General features: G+C 42.6%; 2 protein-coding genes across 5 annotated transcripts in view; both read left to right on the top strand.

Annotated features, from left to right (window-relative positions):
* LOC125644083 (acyl-coenzyme A synthetase ACSM3, mitochondrial) overlaps window positions 1-20,927 on the top strand; it is a 28,213-nt gene that overhangs the window by 1,244 nt on the left and 6,042 nt on the right. For all 4 annotated transcript variants that reach the window (XM_048867497.2, XM_048867495.2, XM_048867498.2 and 1 more), the window contains exons 2-10: window positions 1,497-1,780; window positions 3,645-3,855; window positions 5,165-5,372; window positions 6,624-6,767; window positions 7,673-7,829; window positions 10,172-10,251; window positions 11,739-11,862; window positions 12,734-12,814; window positions 13,912-14,013. In XM_048867497.2, the coding sequence (XP_048723454.1) occupies window positions 1,532-1,780; window positions 3,645-3,855; window positions 5,165-5,372; window positions 6,624-6,767; window positions 7,673-7,829; window positions 10,172-10,251; window positions 11,739-11,862; window positions 12,734-12,814; window positions 13,912-14,013 (1,356 nt within the window). In that variant the 5' untranslated portion in view covers window positions 1,497-1,531. The remainder of the gene's footprint in view (window positions 1-1,496; window positions 1,781-3,644; window positions 3,856-5,164; window positions 5,373-6,623; window positions 6,768-7,672; window positions 7,830-10,171; window positions 10,252-11,738; window positions 11,863-12,733; window positions 12,815-13,911; window positions 14,014-20,927) is intronic.
* LOC142073330 (uncharacterized) lies at window positions 15,187-17,069 on the top strand. Its single transcript, XM_075132722.1, has 2 exons — window positions 15,187-16,122; window positions 16,511-17,069. The coding sequence occupies exons 1-2, from the start codon at window positions 15,543-15,545 to the stop codon at window positions 17,050-17,052; spliced, it is 1,122 nt and encodes a 373-aa protein (XP_074988823.1). The 5' UTR covers window positions 15,187-15,542; the 3' UTR covers window positions 17,053-17,069.

Raw genomic sequence — 20,927 nt, 5'->3', positions numbered from 1 at the left:
ATGGTTAATGTGACTGGACTGTAAAGTATGTTCATGCATTTGCAAGAGTATAGCAATACTAGTGCCTCTCGATTATACATTGCAACTTAGCAGCTGGAGTATTTTTTTAAATGTGAATATTAATGCACATGAACAGTGCCACATTGACAGCTCTGGAGATTAAAGTTTCAGTGCACAAGGGATGCAGAATCAGGTCCCAATTGCGTATTCACTAATGAATATAAATGACTCCTAGACTGTTTTGTATCCAAGGTTTAAACACGTGGTTGTTTCAGATTTTTCATGCTGATATTTTCCTTCTGTCTCTGTGTACTGGTCTTTATTGGCCTCCCTGTGATGGTGTCCCATGGTTCCAGGATTTACACGGTACTGCTGTAGCAATGCCAAGGGTGGAGCATGACTGTCTCCAGGCTGTCCTGCAGATATAAATGCATTAAAAAGTGCATCCTCTGTGGCTAGCCCCCTCTCCCTATTCTAATTCCTTCCTTCTACCTGCAAGTAGAATCGTTTTCATGTGCACATTGCATCCCCTAATCTATTGCTAGGCATTTTTATTGTGATTTTCAATTCTAAAGCGGAACCAGATTCTTATCTTATCACCACTTTTCATTCCAAGTGCAGGGCTTCAAATATATAGACACATAGCACAGTTTAGAAAGAAAGAAAGAAAGAAAGAAAGAAAGAAACTTGCCAAAACAAAACACTATACCTCAAACAGAATGTACTCCCTGGGGCAGAGAGAAAGAATGCCCACAGGTGACAGATGTTAGTAATGTTGCTTACTGCACTACTGGGAGGTTCACTGTGCTACTACAGTGATGAGGGCAGTATATGAACCTGTTTAGGACAGAAGATTTGTTACTTAGTTCTGCTTTCTGTGAATAGCTAGTTCAGCTTGTGAAACACTAAAAAGAACAATCATTATAGCAAGTATGCACTGATCTCTTTGAGTCATTCCACCTCTAGACACAGGCTGAGTGATGCTGCCTATACAGCTGGGGTTTTGCCATGATCTTATATTCTTCTTGACTGTGAAATACCTATAAATACATAGTTCATTGAGGGGACTACATGGGGTTGTTTTATTTAGGTGGCGATGGTTTAATCCCTGCTTTGGTGATTAATGCAGAATGCTATCGTATGAGTCTTCTCCCCCTAAACACTGACATACTTTTTAAGCAAAACCAGTGAGGTAGGGGGTGGCAGTTATCAGGGACAGCTGGAGCCTGTAATAGGGGCTCTTCAGCCCTACTTGTTTTCTGGTTGGTGTGAAGCAGAACAATTGCAGTAAAAGACCCTCATAGCACATCCAGATTATACATTTGTAACAATATTTTAACAGTTCAAAGTGAGGGGCACATGATAATCTGGGGGAGGGTATTAAGAAAGTGCATTATAATGTTCAATTATTTCATAGTTGACCTATAAGGACATTTTAATTCTATTTTGAAACCACATGGCAATTCTTTACTTTGTGTGTGTATTTTGATGTATAGTTTTTCAGATAGATGGTCCACAAAGACTATCCTGAATGCAGAATAACCTGAAAGGACCCATTATGGCTTGTGCTGTCGTGCAGCTTTTACTGAAAACCCAAAGCTTTAGGTTCCTGTGGACTCCCTTGACTGCATCCTTCCGATTCTCTAAAAAAGGCTACAGGGTATTGGCCCCTCAGAATTTTTTAAACTATGAATCCTTAAAACAACAGTACAAACCAGAGGTGCCAGAATACTTCAATTTTGCAACTGATGTGCTGGACAAATGGACTGAAATGGAAAAGGTAACAGTCCTTTAACTTCCTTATCCTAAGATTTTTCATGTTGGGTATCAGAGGAAAAACATAGTTGGCAGAAGCAAATGTTATTCCTTTCGGGCTACAGATTGGTAACCCGCTCAGTTCAGAGAGGCAATGCAGCTGGAGTATAGGACTAACAGCCAGGAATTCCCAAGTTCTAGATGCTCCACTGCTTTTGGGGCCAGTCTGATAGCTCTTGCTTACTTAAATAGCCTTCCTGAGTGCAACGAGACTGTGAGCATGAGTAACAGAGGAAAGAGGGTCTTGTGACTGAGACAATGCCCTGAGACTCAGAAGATCTGAGCTCCGCCACTGTCTTCCTGTGTGAGTTTGGGTAAATCACAGAGGGCTTGTCAACATTTACAGAGCCGCGCCGGGGCAGCTGCACCGCTATAGCATTTAGTGAAGATGCTACCTACCGATGGGATTGCTTCTCCTGTTGGCATAGGCACTCCACCTCCCTGAGAGGAGGTAGCTATGTCAACAGGAGAAGACCTCCTGTCAACATAGTGCTGTCCACACCATGGGATAGGTCAGTATAACTGCATCACTCAGGAATCCACACCCCTGAGCGACATAGTTATACTAACATAAGTTGGTAGTGTAGACCAAACTTTAACCTCTCTGTGCCTCAATTCCCGTCTGCAAATTTCACTTGCTACCCTTCATCTGTCTTGTCTACTTAGAATGTAAACTCTTCAAGTCAGGAATTATCTCTATGTGTATGTACAACACTTAGCACAGAAGGACCTCAGTCTGGATTGGGGACATGACTATAATAGAAATACTAGTAATAGGTAGAAGAGATGCTGGATTAGACCTGGAGACAAATCACAAATTCTCTGTGTCTCAGTCTTTCTGTCGGAAAAATGGGGTGCTAAAATGTATGGGGATGAATCATCACTATCACATAATATGAGGTTATCATTCCTAGGCAATAAAGACAACTTTTCGCAGGATGCAAGCAACATTTTTCAAGAATCAACATCTGAAGAAGAGGTCTGTGGCCAAGGAAGGAGGCGCAGGATTTCTCCTTAAAATGCACAAATAAAAATCTCACCTTGTTACCAATGCCTGACAATTACACATTATATTACTTTGAAATGGAACTTGTTCTTAGTATGTACAGATCTCTGCCGCACCATTGAAGATCTCAGCTAGCACATTACCTACACTCTATTCATAAATAACAGTTGGTCCCTCAATAGCAAGTTTTAGCCAAGGATTTCAATGCACCTTACAAGCATCAGTTACTTTAGCCACACGACACCCCGACACACACAGTAACCTCTGCTGACAAATGGTGAATCAGACTCAGAGAGGTTTAGATCTGTATTTTCAAAAGGAGTTTCTGATTTTGGGTGTTTAGATATTTGGACCTTTGGGCTAATTTTAAGAAGTGCTGAGAACCTCCCCTCTCCCCACTGCAGTTGAAGTCAGTCTGAGCTGTGGGTATTCCACCCATCTGAAACCCAGGCTGTAGGTATCTATCTGGGTACAATCCCCCAAACATTGAGGCATCTAAAATTACAGGCCACTTTGGAAAATGTAGGCATGGCCAGAGCCAAAGTGACCGTCAGTTTTCTGCGCTAGCCATTGTGCAGCATTTGCTCATTATCTAATGTGTTAGCTTCAGGAAAGGAATTTGACATCTATAGACTATTCTAAATCTGGGGTGAAATCCTAGCTCCATTGAAGTTAATGGCAAAACTCTACAGATTTCAGTGGGGCCAGGACTTCCGCTTTTGTGTATAAGTCATGAACATTCCTCTGTCTTGGAAAGTTGACTTGAGGGACAGTTACATCCATATCAAGCTAAGTACTTACAACATGACGTGTTGTTCATTAGGAAGGAAAGAGGCCTACAAGGCTAGCCCTGTGGTGGGTAAACGATAAAGGCGATGAGGTGAGGTGGAACTTTGAGGAGCTTGGATTCCGCTCCAGAAAAGTGGCCAATGTACTCTCTGAGGTATGTGGTCTGCAGAAAGGAGACAGAGTTATGCTGATTCTACCCCGGATACCAGAATGGTGGCTAATAAATGTGGCTTGTATGCGAACAGGTCAGTAAAAATAATAGGAATTATGAATGAAATAATCAATAATCAGTAATTAATGAGGTCAAAACTACAAACACATCCAGGATGAGAAACACTAATGCTGTACAGCTAAAAAAATGCTTGTAACATCAAGATCTGTCTTCATTTGTACTATTGGATTTTCAGGCATACTTTACTTCTCCCATTAACAAAACCTACTATCCCATGTGTCTACTATCACTGTCCTCCTCCACTGCTCATGACAAACTGCAAACGTGCCCATTACCTGCTTGCAAGAGCAATAGCACACATTTATATTTGTGTGGCCAAGTTTTTGCCAACGGGATTTGTTAAATATTTAGGTTTCAGAGTAACAGCCGTGTTAGTCTGTATTCGCAAAAAGAAAAGGAGTACTTGTGGCACCTTAGAGACTAACCAATTTATCTGAGCATGAGCTTTCGTGAGCTACAGCTCACTTCATCGGATGCATACCGTGGAAACTGCAGCAGACTTTATATACACACAGAGAATATGAAACAATACCTCCTCCCACCCCACTGTCCTGCTGGTAATAGCTTATCTAAGATAAGTTATGTGAATAGCGTAACTCAAATCGATGTAGCTTAGATCTACTACGCGATGTTGACAGGATCTTCTCAATCCAGTGGCGTCCAGGAGCCATTCGTCGATCCCCAGGTAAGTGTAGACAAGCCCTTAGACTCGGATCTCCTGAGTCCAAGTCCAGACCGTTATCCACAAGTCCATCCTCCCTCTCTAGTACAACCAATCATATAGCTAATAATCTGTATCTCTATATATGTGCATATAGACACAGGCTGCTTATAGAATAGTGTCTTTTACATAGGGCTTGAAGTTTTCTCTATGTTGCTAATTGGCTCCCATAGTAAAACACATGAGATACATGATGAAGGGTGAGAATGGAAGGAAGAGACCATTTGAAGGAAGAAGGTGAAGCTATCAAACTCCTAAGAGACATTAACCCATCGACTCTTATTAATAAATATTCAACCCATCATTCTTACAAGTATATCACTTCCACATGAGGGACATCTTTCTATTACTGGCTTCTCTTATCCCACCATGCTAAAGACATTTTGTGTGATAGTACTTGCTAATTTATATTGATCCTAATTTATAATTCAGTTGGTGTAAAAGCAATATATGTACAAACACAGGGCCAAATCCTATTCACTTACTCACAGACATAACTTCTGAAGCTCGTGGATCTATTATTAAGAGTGAGGTGGGAAGAATTTAGTTCATAGATTTGTACAATCCTATTATTAAATTTTAAACTTGGCTCTTCCTTTAGGAACTGTCCTTATTCCTGGGACAACACAGTTGACAGCAAAAGATATTCTTCATAGAGTACAAACATCAAAGGCAAAGTGTATTATCACTGATCATGTTTTGGCACCAGCTATAGATTGCATTGTGTCCAAATGCCAGTCTTTGAAATTCAAGCTAATTGTGTCAGAGGACCACCTGGAAGGATGGCTGAACTTTAAAGACCTATTTACGTGAGTAGCTGCCACTGTGAAAGTGCTGCAGTAACGTGAAAGAAAAGCCTGGCGGCTAGTTTGTTAATAATAAGTGTTAACACTGAATATGGTGAAACATATTCATCTCTTTAGAAGGGGGAGAAATGAACATTGGAAAAAAATACCAATGAGCATGTAATTCTATTGACTGGCTGGAACAAGAAACAGGCCAGTGCCCGTTTTGTTTGTATTTAGTGTGTACGAACTAGTATTTAACCATAAAATACATGTTCAGGCAGCATTTTCCCAGGGGTGGAACACCCCCCATGGAAGATGCAAGGTACTAGCTGGGGATTGTTGGCACAGAACATTGGTAATCCTAGTTTCCCCCATGCTGACCTGCTAATATAGTGGGGCTAAAATGGGGACGTGATTGGTTTTATTTTCTTAAGAGGGTGGGGCTCAGCTATTAAAAGCTTGGGAAATGCTGTGTTCAAATAACAACATTGATTCCATGGTCCCAGTTCACAATGGTGTGGACAAACTGATCAAAGGCTCACACTCAGTTCTTCATAATTAGGCTAACGCTTTCCCTGGTATATCTCACTGCCCCAGCTCAGCTGTGCTTACTGGTATTGTGGGTGGGTGGAGCCAAGTACTCTCCCACTTATTTCCTTGGCATACAGCAGGGGTTCACTGCTGAGCTCTGAGGGTAGGGGTGTGATCCCCAGTTTGAGGACACATAATCGCGTTAGCTTTCATCAAGCTAGCGTGCTAAAAATAGAACATAGCCACTGAGGCACGAGTGGTAAAATGGACTGGCTATCCCAAATAAGTGCCTATCAGAAACCTTAGGCACATACTCAGGGCATTTAGCCTAAAATTCTATTTTTAGTGCATAGAGCTGGGAATCGCACCCCTAATTCCAAATGTAGACATCCCTTTCAGTTGATTATTATCACAAGATTTTCTTTTAATGTAAAATTTTTAAATGCAGATGGTGAGAGAAAGAAAAAAAGGGGAAAACTGAAATGTAAAGTTTGCAGTTTGTTTTTTTTTATGCCAGATCTCATGCCATCTGACCTGTTAATATGCAACCAAGTTCTATGCATTCTCCTTGATATGTAGTCCCACTTCTCTAAAGATAAATCTGGGGAAAAGCTACTTCCTTCAGTGCAGATAAGCACCATCTCTTGTAACTCTGCAGTTTTTGTTTTATTTGAACATCATCTGGGATCCATACGTTATATTTTTTTGCTTACTTTATTCACCATCTTGTATTTTTTAAAGAAACGCTAATGCTGATCACAACTGTGTGACCACGAGGAATCAAGATCCAATGACCATCTTTTTTACCAGTGGAACAACAGGGTCCCCAAAAATGACTGAACATTCCCACAGTAGTTATGGCATTGGACACACTGTAAATGGAAGGTATGGATCATAACTGCTTTAAACCACGTGGGTATTTCTTCAAAAGGGTCACACGGCAGAAGTGAAGGAAGCATAGCACTTCACTAATATCTTTCTGTTTCAATAGCTTAGAAAATATCAAAGTTTCATTTAATTCATGACAAGATTATTGTTCCAGAAGACAAGAATTAATTTGAGTAATTCCACTAGCCAGTTATGGTAGATTGAATCAGAGCACTGGTATGTAGTTGCTTTTCTTATCTTAAAAAAAAAAAATCCAACACTATCTATTAAGAAGGGAACCAACCTCTCCTAATGGATCTTCAAAGAAGATCAGGTGATTTATAAAGCATCTGTAAGGACCTTTATAAAAAGAGAAAGTTTGTGGTTTCGTAAGGTTTATAAAGGCATGGGTTTATCAGCGCGTATGAGAAATGCACTGACTATCTCCCACAAAAACAAAATAATTTTATGAAAGCTCAGAACTTTGCAAAGCCTGTACTGATTCGTGGAATATTTTACCTTGGGAAAATAACATTGATACTGTAGTACATTCCACTATGACTGGCAAGTAATCATAGATAAGAGAACACCAAATAAATGTGAAATAAAATGAGAAACTCTTACCCCCTGAAAAACAAACTAAACAAAATCCCCTACAAATTCACAAATATGAATTCAAGATGCTCTGTTTTGAGACATCATAAGCCTTTGTACTGGTACAATATTTTAATGAAAAAAATGCAAAGCTAATCTATAATAATGACACAGTGGGCATGTTTGGTGTCTAACTCTTGTTTGGGGTTTCAGCTGTTCACAAATCTCAATTAAGACAAGACAGTCACTGTTTGTCCCAGTAATATTTTTGCTGATATTTTTATATTTATTCTGTTTAAAAGAATTGTTCACAGATTTTTCTTTACCAGGTACTGGCTGGATTTAACCTCCTCCGACGTACTCTGGAATACATCAGACACAGGCTGGGCAAAGTCAGCTTGGAGTAGCATTTTTGCACCATGGATTCAGGGGGCATGTGTGTTTATACACAGCATGCCACGTTTTGACCCAACCACTGTCCTAGATGTAAGTTACGAGAACAATGGCATTTTCGTAATAGCATGGTTTTCCTCCCTTGCTGCTCTTGCCCAGATGTTCACCTCTCCCACTGTACAGCAGACAGCATGCTTCTTGGCTACAGCCCTTCACCGAAGAGGTCACCAATCACATTTTAGTAGTGATATATATTTATATAGGTCCTGATTCAACAAATTGCTTAAGCACCTGTTTACCTTCAATTAGGAGCTTGAATCACATTGGCATCAAATGTCAGCATGTGCGTAAGTGCTTTGCTGAGCAGACATTATAGTGAGAGCTTCTGATTTGAGGTTTTCACCAATAAACACAGATAAAACACCCCCGATTTAAAAAACAAAAAAATAAGAAGATATTGGTGTTTATCCAGTAAACACCAGAAAAACCCTGGAAATGCTTACTTGTATCTAAGGGCTTGTCTATATGGAACAGTCATGTGGACTATGGGGATGTGATTTCTAAAGCACGCTTATGTATTGTGCAAACACCTGTTAGGGATTGTCTAGATAATACTTAGTCGTGCCTTGAGTGCAGGGGACCGGACTAGATGACCTCTCGTGGTCCCTTCCAGTTCTATGATTCTATGATGAATTGGTCTGTATAGACCCTGCCGGTGCACACTAAAGGTTTCTTAGTGCATGTTAAAGTAGTGCCGTTTGAAACAGTACTATGTTAAAGTGCATTAGGGAACATTACAAACAGATTACTCATTGCGGTCTATACCGCTATACTGAGCAGAGCCCATGACATTCTTTTTAATTTTTATAATTTTTCATTTTATTTTTTTGGGAGGGAATTTTCTTTTCTTTTGTTTTATTGTGGGAGTCCTGGGAGGGGTGGGGGGCTGGATCCTCCCTCTGGGATGGGAGGTCCTGGGGGTCTCAGATATTTCCCTGAGGGGGTGGGAGGCCGTGAGCGGTGTTGCAGAGAGAACTCACCCTGCACTCACCCTGCAGTAGGAGCCTTTCTCCCACAGGCCTGGGCCCAGCTCCCTGCTCTGTGCATTGCAAGCTCGTGCACAGAGGGTTACAGCGCCACTCAGGTTTGGCTCAGACACCCCTCCGTCATGACAGGGAGACTGCCAGCCAAATTTGAGAGAGGAGTGCTGCAATCCCACATGCCAGGTCAGAATACCACTCACTCAAATTTGGCCTGTCTCCCCACTGTCATATTGGAAGGGCAAATGGGCAGCACCTGAGTGGTGCTGTGACCCTGTGCTCCAGGTTGCAATGCCCAAAGCAGGGAGCTAGGCCCAGCCCCATGGACAGAAGTCACAGGAGTAAGTACAATATGCTGTTTTTTAAAATTTTGTTAGTTTGCATTTGAAAAAATATGGGGCTCTAACACTGAGTAATGTATATAATATACATTACTCATTACAATATATACAAAGAGAAAGCCGCCAAAACCCTGATTTTTGAATATCTACAGAAAACTCAAAAATTGCTAAAAATAAACCCTGAAAAATGAAATAAATACTCCCCCAAAACAAAAGCCCTAGTTACAGTGCAAGATTCTGCAAACATTTACTGTTCGTCATAAAGTGAAGCTTACGCACACAAGCATTTGCAGGACTGGAACCATAGTTTGTAAATCACTTTTGGATCCTCTGCAGTTTTACTATTACACAGTGAACAACAGTAGTGGATACATGAGCATCTTGTATGGCATTTCAATCATGAACTGTAAATATTTCAACACTGAAGAGTGGAGATGATACAAAACTGAGTTTTTTAACCTTATAAATTGGCATTGGTATTATATTTTATAATATCCTGCACACACAACTTTGGATGCTATGAGAAACAGCCAAGCATCATTCACTTCACGTGGGATATTCCACATCCCTACTACTACGGTCTCCTTATTGAAGCTATACTTCTAATGTAGCATCCTTAACATTGCATATCCTTTTGTTACTCTGATGGCTGGAAAACACTAGCTAGTATCCATATTTGGGAAATGTTTTACAGATGATACTTCTGGTTCCAATTGTTTTCTGAGTAATAAGAGCTGTAACGGTAAGGAAATGCTTTGAGAATGCAAACCCTTCTGTGACAGGACGCTTGGAATGTGACGCTAACTATAAAATAATTTTCAATTTTTATGAAAAAGCTATTTAAAGATGAAAAAGTATTTATGACTTCAACACTAGCTGTGTTTTCAAGGTTTGTCAACATTATGTTCATGTGTTTCATAAATTGGTTGCAGCTATTACATTAGTAAATACATAAATATCTTACAGTTAGGTTTCCTTGGGAGTCAAATAACTGTGGGAAGCACTGTTATTTTTGGTTGCAACATTTAGACAGTTTTTATTTTACATTCTTTAGACTCTATCCAAATTTCCCATCACAACCTTCTGTTCTGCTCCAACTGCTTATCGAATGCTTGTGCAGCATAATCTGACCAGGTAAACAACGATCAAAATATTTTATCATATTAGATCATCATATTTTACCAAAACAGTAGCCAAATTCTGCTTTTAGTTTGGTTAAGTTACTCAAGTTTACAATGGTACAACAGAAAAGAAATTTTGCTGTGTATTTCTCGATGTCTTGTATTTTACGTATTAGAAATAAAGTCAGAGTACCATGGTATGAGCCATGGGGATAATATAACTCCTACAAATTTAGCAAGTTACAGTGAAATGGAATAAGACTTTGAAAAGCAGTTTAGGAGCACTGACAGTACTTTTGAGTTTTCGTATTGGAAATATGCTTTTATAATCAGATCTTAAGCTTATAGTCTGAGTTTACAGGAAGACCACTTTGGTAGGGCAATCAAAACATTTTCCCCCATTACTGGTGTTCCTGGAATACAATAACTACAAGGGTATGTTTGTATCAAATCGGTTTGACTGAAATGTATAAGAATTGGTGATTATGATAATGCTACTATGGCATGAATAAGCCTTTGATAATATCATTAGGGCTGAATGGCAAGACTCTTCTGTATTTTAAAATCCTATTGAAAGCTTAGACTAGGAAAGACTATTTTACCTTTAACATCTTGTAAAATACAGAACATGCAGTTTTACATACATTCTTTCACAATGTGCCAAATTTATCTTCAGTTTGACTTCATGCAATTACATTAAAATGAACTGGGCTCAGTAAATATTTTATGTATAGTCTGTAGAAAGGAGACATGATAAAAATATACAATAGTGAATGGACAAAAGGTAAATTAGCCAATTCTAAAAAAGAAAAGGAGTACTTGTGGCACCTTAGAGACTAACCAATTTATTTGAGCATAAGCTTTCATGAGCTACAGCTCACTTCATCGGATGCATCGGCAGCAAACTGAGATTCTGATCATGTAAGTGATTCCACCCAGATCCTGCACCTACATGGAGCCCTACTGACTTGAGAAGAGCTGTGTATGGATACAGGGGTCTGCGTACACAGAGCTCCAGTGAAGGGAGTGTGGCTCTGCGTAGATACAGGAGTCTGCTCATGTGGTGTCACTTGCAGGACTGGACCATTAAAACTAACAACAGGAACTACTTTTCATACAGTGAACAATTAGCCTGTGGAACTCATTGCCACAAGATATCATTGAGGCCATGAGATGAAAAAAAGACTTTATATTGCTATGGATATGAGAGGCTCCACAGCTACAGTAGTGAGGATTTAAAACACACACACACAGAAAAAAAAAGAAGAGTTCTGGAAGGATATAAACCTTCACGGCATAAGCCAACTCAGCAACTCATGTCATTTAAGATCTGATTATTTTCACCCCACTCTCAATTCCTCTGCAGAATCAACTCCTTTTGACACATTTCTACTAAAAAAAGAGAGAGAGAATCTAATCTGCCTTTTATATGTATTTCCTTACTGTGGCAGTTTTAACCCCTTTTAAAATCTGATCAGCCTTTTACTCTTTCATACAAAGCTATAAATTCAAGAGCCTGCAGCACTGTGTGAGTGCAGGGGAGCCAATCAACCCAGAAGTGATGGAGCAGTGGAAAAAGCAAACCGGCCTGGATATCTATGAAGGTTATGGCCAGACAGAAACGGTATAGTCAGATGCTTTAAAAAACAGATGTAAATTCCATTCAGACTGCTAAGAAAATAAGTTTGAAAAAATAATATAGTCATGTCATCTTTCATAGGGAAAAATCAATTGTAATAATAAATGATGATGGAAAAATCGAATTTTAATAAGTCACCCAGAACACTAAGGCCTTTATCAGTCCATTTAAGTCAAAAAGAAAAGGAGTACTTGTGGCACTTAGAGACTAACAAATCTATTTGAGCATAAGCTTTCGTGAGCTACAGCTCACTTCATCGGATACATTCAGTGGAAAATACAGTGGGGAGATTTAGATACAGAGAACATGAAACAATGGGTGTTACCATACACACTGAACCTTAAGTGATCACTCTTGTTACAGTGTGTATGGTAACACCCATTGTTTCATGTTCTCTATGTATATAAATCTCCCCACTGTATTTTCCACTGAATGCATCCGATGAAGTGAGCTGTAGTTCACAAAAGCTTATGCTCAAATAACTTTGTTAGTCTCTAAGGTGCCACAAGTACTCCTTTTCTTTTTGAGAATACAGACTAACATGGCTGCTACTCTGAAACCCATTTAAGTCAGTAGAAGAACTCCCACTTCAGTGGGCTTCGGATGGGAAAAGATTTACATTTACAACTCACATTCCCTTCAATTGGAGCTATAAGCACAATTCTGAGGGCAGAATTTGGTTTCTAGAAGTTTACTAGGTGAATGTATGATTATAATGAAGCATTCACTGTTGTTTCTCAGAGAGGTTGCTATATATTGTAACTTTGTTTGCCAGACTAGTTGAGTATATTAAATATAAATTAAAAACTGAATACATGAGATTGTACAGTTTACTTTTAAAAACCTTTTGGTGTAGGTGCTGGTTTGTGGAACTTTCAAGGGAATGAAAATTAAACCAGGTTCAATGGGAATGCCGTCTCCAGCATATGACGTCAAGGTATTGTGCATCATATCTGTAAGCCTCGGGACCTTTTTCTCTAAGTAAGAAGGTTTGGTTTCTCCTCAGAGAGGCTCAAAGCAAGTTTAGGGTAGTCAAAGAGAGGATCCCCCCCGCTGAATTGTTTTTAGTTTAGCTCTCCAGAAAGTCAGATTCCTCTTACATTATACAAATTTTCATTAGATAGTTTGTGAAATTTCTTGCTGCGTACAAGGTGGAGATAAGCCAATCAGTAGGGGAAACAAAAAACAAAAACAAACCCAGGCTGCATTCAATAGTTACACCATAGAGAAGGACGATATGACAATGAATGAGAAACTCTCTCTAGAAAAATGCATATGATGATACATTGAACTATATATATGTTATCTGAGTGATTGCACTACATTCCCTACACCAGTGGTTCTCAACTAGGGGTATGCACCCCTGGAGGTATGCAAAGGTCTTCTGGTGGATACATCAACTCATCTAGATATTTGCCTAGTTTTACAACAGGCTACATAAAAGCACTAGCAAGGTCAGTACAAACTAAAATTTCATATGACTTGTTTATACTGCTCTATATACTACACACTGAAATGTAAGTACAACATTTATATTCCGGTTGATTTATTTTATAGTTATATGGTAGCAATGAGAAAGTAAGGAATTTTTCAGTAAACAAAAGACAAATCAGATTCCTGAAAGGGGTACAGTAGTCTGGAAAGGTTGAAAGCCACTGCCTTACACCAGTCTGAGTGGAAGAGTTAGAGGATGTTGGAAAGGAATATTCCTGACTTGCTAATGCAGGCAAATTGTTGGGCAACTTTCTGCACTTCAGTTTTCCCACCTGATCAATTGCTATATTCCTTTTTGCTCAGTTGGGTGTTACTAAGCTTAATTAATGTTTGCATAGTGCTTTGGAATCTTCAGATGAAAATTTATTCTTCTGTTTCATTTCAGAGGGGAAGCTTCTCTTGCTGGTTATAGTCACTTCTATTATTGACTTTTTAAATTCAGTATGTCAAAACAAACATGCAGATTTTATTAGTTTAATGAAAATTATGCCTTAAATTAAACACCAAGATAACACCATTGTGTATTTTGTTGGGGTTTAGATTATAGATGAACACGGCAATGTTCTGCCTCCTGGAGAAGAAGGAGATATCGCCATCAAAGCAAGACCTACAAGACCTTTTTGTCTTTTCACTCGATATATAGTAAGGAACTACACAAACTTAAATTGCACACGTGTTAAATTCCTTATATATACATATATATAAACCAAAAATTATAAAATTCAATTACTATTCAGCAACTGAAACTAGACATTAATATTTGTATTGTGGTAACACCTAGAGATTCCATCCCCATTATGCACAGGTGCCGTACTAACACATAACAGAATGTTGATCCCCGCCTCAAGGAGTTTACAATCTAAGTGTCTGCAAAGTCTCTTTAGTACAGACTATACCCCACAAGTTTATAAAGCTAAATACTACAACTACAGGGATAAGTAGCAGCAAAAGAGTGTAGCCCAGTGGACCAGCCTACCTGCATTATATTTATTGCTTTGTTATTCTGCTTTATTATATTAAGTAGTAATGCAAGGAACCTACAGGCTTTTATTTTGTAAGATTTGGCTTTAGTAGATAGTGTGAGGCTTGAGGCCTATAACCGTTGGCATAAATAAACTTAAGTAACTTATAAGTTATAGGGAACTGAAAGTAGTATGCCAGAGGGGGAATTTTGTTCAAAATACTGACATTAGCCACCCACAGAACATAGCTGACACCAGCATCCGAAAGGTTCCAGACAGAACCTCCGACCACAAAGGTGCCATAACAGCAAATAGATGTGCCTGCTAACAGGGGAACATTATACATATACCAACCTATAAAAAACGGACACCTTAAGGGGAGAAAATACAAATAAAAACCTTTATTAACTATGCATTGGTCATGGCAGCGTCAGCATAACCTACTATAAAAGTAACATCCCAGGGGCAGCAAATAGGCTGAAAAAATGTAAACCTCGGGGGGCGGGAGGGGCAAAATAATGACCACCGGGGAAAATAAAAACAATAACGGTAATAAAAAAGTAATGGTTAACATTCCAGGGTATAAGTGTGGCCGTCCAAATATACTTTCTGTATTATCTCTATTTGTCTTGTTAAGTTTAAGTGTGAATATAACTTTGCTAAATTATTAATAAACTATATATTTGTAAATATATATAAAAAGTTCCTTTGGTGTAAGTGTTGCACCTGTGTACATCGGGGTTCCCAAATTATATAATAATTACTGGTCCTGATTTTGGGACAAAAACCTGTTAATCCTCAAGTTACAATTATATATACCCAACTTTGGGTCAGGCTACAAGAGGGAAACTAAGCCCTGGTCTACACTAGGACTTTAGATCGAATTTAGCAGCGTTAAATCGATTTAAACCTGCACCCGTCCACACAATGAAGCCCTTTATTTCGACTTAAAGGGCTCTTAAAATCGATTTCCTTACTCCACCCCTGACAAGTGGATTAGCGCTTAAATCGACGTTGCCGGCTCGAATTTGGGGTACTGTGGACACAATTCGATGGTATTGGCCTCCGGGAGCTATCCCAGAGTGCTCCATTCTGACCGCTCTGGACAGCGCTCTCAACTCAGATGCACTGGCCAGGTAGACAGGAAAAGAACCGCGAACTTTTGAATCTCATTTCCTGTTTGGCCAGCGTGGCAAGCTGCAGGTGACCATGCAGAGCTCATCAGCAGAGGTGACCATGATGGAGTCCCAGAATCGCAAAAGAGCTCCAGCATGGACTGAACGGGAGGTACGGGATCTGATCGCTGTTTGGGGAGAGGAATCCGTGCTATCAGAACTCCGTTCCAGTTTTCGAAATGCCAAAACCTTTCTGAAAATCTCCCAGGGCATGAAGGACAGAGGCCATAACAGGGACCCGAAGCAGTGCCGCGTGAAACTGAAGGAGCTGAGGCAAGCCTACCAGAAAACCAGAGAGGCGAACGGCCGCTCTGGGTCAGAGCCCCAAACATGCCGCTTCTATGATGAGCTGCATGCCATTTTAGGGGGTTCAGCCACCACTACCCCAGCCGTGTTGTTTGACTCCTTCAATGGAGATGGAGGCAATACAGAAGTAGGTTTTGGGGACGAAGAAGATGATGAGGAGGAGGTTGTAGATAGCTCACAGCAAGCAAGCGGAGAAACCGGTTTTCCCGACAGCCAGGAACTGTTTCTCACCCTAGACCTGGAGCCAGTACCCCCCGAACCCACCCAAGGCTGCCTCCTGGACTCAGCAGGCGGAGAAGGGACCTCTGGTGAGTGTACCTTTTAAAATGCTATACATGGTTTAAAAGCAAGCATGTGAAAGGATTACTTTGCCCTGGCATTTGCGGTTCTGCCTTTGCAAAAGGTTTCTGGGGAGGGCAGCCTTATTTCGTCCTTCATGGTAGGACACTTTACCACTCCAGGCCAGCAACACGTACTGGGGAATCACTGTAGAACAAAGCATTGCAGTGTATGTTTGCTGGCATTCAACCAAAATCCGTTCACGCGGTGGGAGGAGGCAAAATGCGACCTTGTAACGAAAGCACATGTGCTATGTATGTAATGTTAACTTTCAAGGTTTACCCTGAAAGAGTGTAGCCACTGTTTTATAAAATGTGTCTTTTTAAATACCGCTGTCCCTTTTTTTTTCTCCACCAGCTGCATGTGTTTCAATGATCACAGGATCTTCTCCTTCCCAGAGGCTAGTGAAGCTTAGAAAGAAAAAAAAACGCACTCGCGATGAAATGTTCTCCGAGCTCATGCTGTCCTCCCACACTGACAGAGCACAGACGAATGCGTGGAGGCAAATAATGTCAGAGTGCAGGAAAGCACAAAATGACCGGGAGGAGAGGTGGAGGGCTGAAGAGAGTAAGTGGCGGGCTGAAGAGAGTAAGTGGCGGGCTGAAGACAGGGCTGAAGCTCAAAGGTGGCGGCAGCGTGATGAGAGGAGGCAGGATTCAATGCTGAGGCTGCTGCAGGACCAAACCAGTATGCTCCAGTGTATGGTTGAGCTGCAGCAAAGGCAGCTGGAGCACAGACTGCCACTGCAGCCCCTCTGTAACCAACCGCCCTCCTCCCCAAGTTCCATAGCCTCCACACCCAGACGCCCAAGAACACGGTGGGGAGGCCTCCGGCCAACCAGCCACTCCCCCACAGAGGATTGCCCAAAAAAAAGAAGGCTGTCATTCAATAAATTTTAAAGTTGTAAACTTTTAAAGTGCTGTGCTTAAAGTGCTGTGTGGCATTTTCCTTCCCTCCTCCACCACCCCTCCTGGGATACCTTGGTAGTCATCCCCCTATTTGTGTGATGAATGAATAACGAATGCATGACTGTGAAGCAGCAATGACTTTATTGGCTCTGCAAGCAATGATTAAAGGGAGGAGGGGAGGGTGGTTAGCTTACAGGGAAGTAGAGTGAACCAAGGGGCGGGGGGGTTCATCAAGGAGAAACAAACAGAACTTTTACACCGTAGCCTGGCCAGTCATGAAACTGTTTTTCAAAGCTTCTCTGATGCGTACCGCGCCCTCCTGTGCTCTTCTAACCGCCCTGGTGTCTGGCTGCGCGTAACCAGCAGCCAGGCGATTTGCCTCAACCTCCCACCCCGCCATAAACGTCTCCCCCTTACTCTCACAGATATTGTGGAGCACACAGCAAGCAGTAATAACAGTGGGAATATTGGTTTCGCTGAGGTCTAAGCGAGTCAATAAACTGCGCCAGCGCGCCTTTAAACGTCCAAATGCACATTCTACCACCATTCTGCACTTGCTCAGCCTGTAGTTGAACAGCTCCTGACCACTGTCCAGGCTGCCTGTGTACGGCTTCATGAGCCATGGCATTAAGGGGTAGGCTGGGTCCCCAAGGATACATATAGGCATTTCAACATCCCCAACAGTTATTTTCTGGTCTGGGAATAAAGTCCCTTCCTGCAGCTTTTGAAACAGACCAGAGTTCCTGAAGATGCGAGCATCATGCACCTTTCCCGGCCATCCCACGTTGATGTTGGTGAAACGTCCCTTGTGATCCACCAGAGCTTGCAGCACTATTGAAAAGTACCCCTTGCGGTTTATGTACTCGGCGGCTTGGTGCTCCGGTGCCAAGATAGGGATATGGGTTCCATCTATAGCCCCACCACAGTTAGGGAATCCCATTGCAGCAAAGCCATCCACTATGACCTGCACATTTCCCAGGGTCACTACCCTTGATATCAGCAGATCTTTGATTGCGTGGGCTACTTGCATCACAGCAGCCCCCACAGTAGATTTGCCCACTCCAAATTGATTCCCAACTGACCGGTAGCTGTCTGGCGTTGCAAGCTTCCACAGGGCTATCGCCACTCGCTTCTCAACTGTGAGGGCTGCTCTCATCTTGGTATTCATGCGCTTCAGGACAGGGGAAAGCAAGTCACAAAGTTCCATGAAAGTGCCCTTACGCATGCGAAAGTTTCGTAGCCACTGGGAATCGTCCCAGACCTGCAACACTATGCGGTCCCACCAGTCTGTGCTTGTTTCCCGAGCCCAGAATCGGCGTTCCACAGCATGAACCTGCCCCATTAGCACCATGATGCATGCATTGTCAGGGCCCATGCTTTCAGAGAAATCTGTGTCCATGTCCTGATCACTCACGGGACCGCGCTGACGTCGCCTCCTCGCCCGGTATCGCGTTGCCATGTTCTGGTGCTGCATATACTGCTGAATAATGCGTGTGGTGGTTAATGTGCTCCTAATTGCCAAAGTGAGCTGAGCGGGCTCCATGCTTGCCGTGGTATGGCGTCCGCACAGAAAAAAGGCGCGGAACGATTGTCTGCCGTTGCTCTCACGGAGGGAGGGGCGACTGACGACACGGCTTACAGGGTTGGCTTCAGGGAGCTAAAATCAACAAAGGGGGTGCCTGTACATCAAGGAGTATTTCAGGCAGGACTGCACGGAGGGTTCCAATAAGAAATGGTGCACCTAAGTTATCGTTGTTATTGGAACAAGGAGGTTAGCCTGGCCTCTGATTGATACATGGCTAGATTTACCTCGCTGCACCTTCTCTGTGAGTGACTGCAGTGTGACCTAGAGGAATGAGTCCCCTAGACAGGGGAGGAGGCAAATGAGTACAAAACAAATCTGGTCTATTTCTTGTTTTGACCCACTCCATCTATCTTTTACATCTTTGGCTGGCAGCAGACGGTGCAGAAGGACTGCATGCCATCCACATCTCATGGCTGCTTGGCAGAAGATGGTACAGTACGCCTGCTAGCCATCCCCATCTCTTGCCTGCCTGGCAGAAGATGGTGCAATACGACTGCTAGCAATCCTCATCTCTTGCCTGCCTGGCAGAAGATGGTACAGTACGACTGCTAGCAGTCCGTATCGCCTGCCTGCTCACCATAAGACGGTTCAATAGGACTGACTGCAGGACTAAAGAGAATGACCTGGTCAAGTCACTCCAAATTTAGTCCCTGCGCCCATGTCTGCCCAGGCGCTCCCAGCCGACGCGGCCAGGAGCACCTCGGACACGATGAGGACGACTACCAATCGTATTGCACCGTCTGCTGCCAGAAGGCAAGGGGTTGCTGCTACTGTGCAGCAAAGCCGTACCGCGTCTGCCAGCACCCAGGAGACATAGGGTGACGGTTACCTGAGCGGGCTCCATGCTTGCTGTGGTATGGCGTCTGCACAGGTAACTCAGGAAAAAAGGCGCGAAATGATTGTCTGCCCTTGCTTTCACGGAGGGAGGGAGGGAACGGGGGCCTGACGACACGTACCCAGAACCACCCGCGACAATGTTTTAGCCCCATCAGAGCGCTCCATTGTGACTGCTCTGGACAGCACTCTCAGATGCCCGATTGTTTGCCATTGCTCTGACGCTGGGAGGGGCGCTTACAGGGTTGGCTTCAGGGAGCTAAAATCAACAAAGGGGGTGGCTTTACATCAAGGAGTATTTCAGGCAGGACTTCACAGAGGGTTCCAATAAGAAATGGTGCACCTAAGTTATTGTCCTTATTGGAGCAAGAAGGTTAGCCTGGCCTCTGATTGATACATGGCTAGATTTACCTCGCTGCATCTTGACTGCAGTGTGATCTAGAAGAATGAGTCCCCTAGACAGGGGAGGGGGGGGAAGCAAATGAGTACAAAACAAATCTGGTCTATTTCTTGTTTTGACCCACTCCATCTATCTTTTACATCTTTGGCTGGCAGCAGACGGACTGCATGCCATCCACATCTCATGACTGCTCGGCAGAAGATGGTACAGCACGACTGCTAGCAGTCCGTATCGCCTGCCCGCTCACCATAAGACGGTTCAATAGGACTGACTGCAGGACTAAAGAGAATGACCTGGTCAAGTCACTCCAAATTTAGTCCCTGTGCCCATGTCTGCCCAGGCGCTCCTGATCGACCTCACAGAGGCGACCAGGAGCACCTCAGACATGACGATGACGGCTACCAGTCGTACTGTACCGTCTGCTGCCACAAGGCAAGGGGTTGCTGCTACTGTGTAGCAATGCCGTACCGCGTCTGCCAGCACCCAGGAGACATAGGGTGACGGTTACCTGAGCGGGCTCCATGCTTGCCATGGTATGGCGTCTGCACAGGTAACTCAGGAAAAAAGGCGCGAAATGATTGTCTGCCCTTGCTTTCACGGGGGGAGGGAGGGAACGGGAGGCTGACGATATGTACCCAGAACCACCCGCGACAATGTTTTAGCCCCATCAGGCATTGGGATCTCAACCCAGAATTCCAATGGGCAGCGGAGACTGCGGGAACTGTGGGATAGCTACCCACAGTGCAACGCTCCGGAAGTCGACGCTTGCCTCGGTACTGTGGAAGCGCTCCGCCGAGTTAATGCACTTAATGCACTTAGAGCATTTACTGTGGGGACACACACACTCGAATTTATAAAACCGATTTCTAAAAAACCGACTTCTATAAATTCGACCTTATTCCGTAGTGTAGACATACCCTTAGATGAATTGGCAAGGGAGATTTGTTTTCAGACCAGATTTTCACTGAAGTGAAAAGCTATGGAACGGCTGTTACAGATGGCAGGTGCTGCAAAGGTGAAGGCTGTCACACTAACAGGGCCCGCTCT

The sequence above is a fragment of the Caretta caretta genome, chromosome 10 (assembly GCF_965140235.1).
Source record: "Caretta caretta isolate rCarCar2 chromosome 10, rCarCar1.hap1, whole genome shotgun sequence".
Lineage (NCBI taxonomy): Eukaryota > Metazoa > Chordata > Testudines > Cheloniidae > Caretta > Caretta caretta.
The sequence above is the reverse complement of the archived record's forward strand: the minus strand, read 5'-3'. Positions and strand labels throughout refer to the sequence as shown.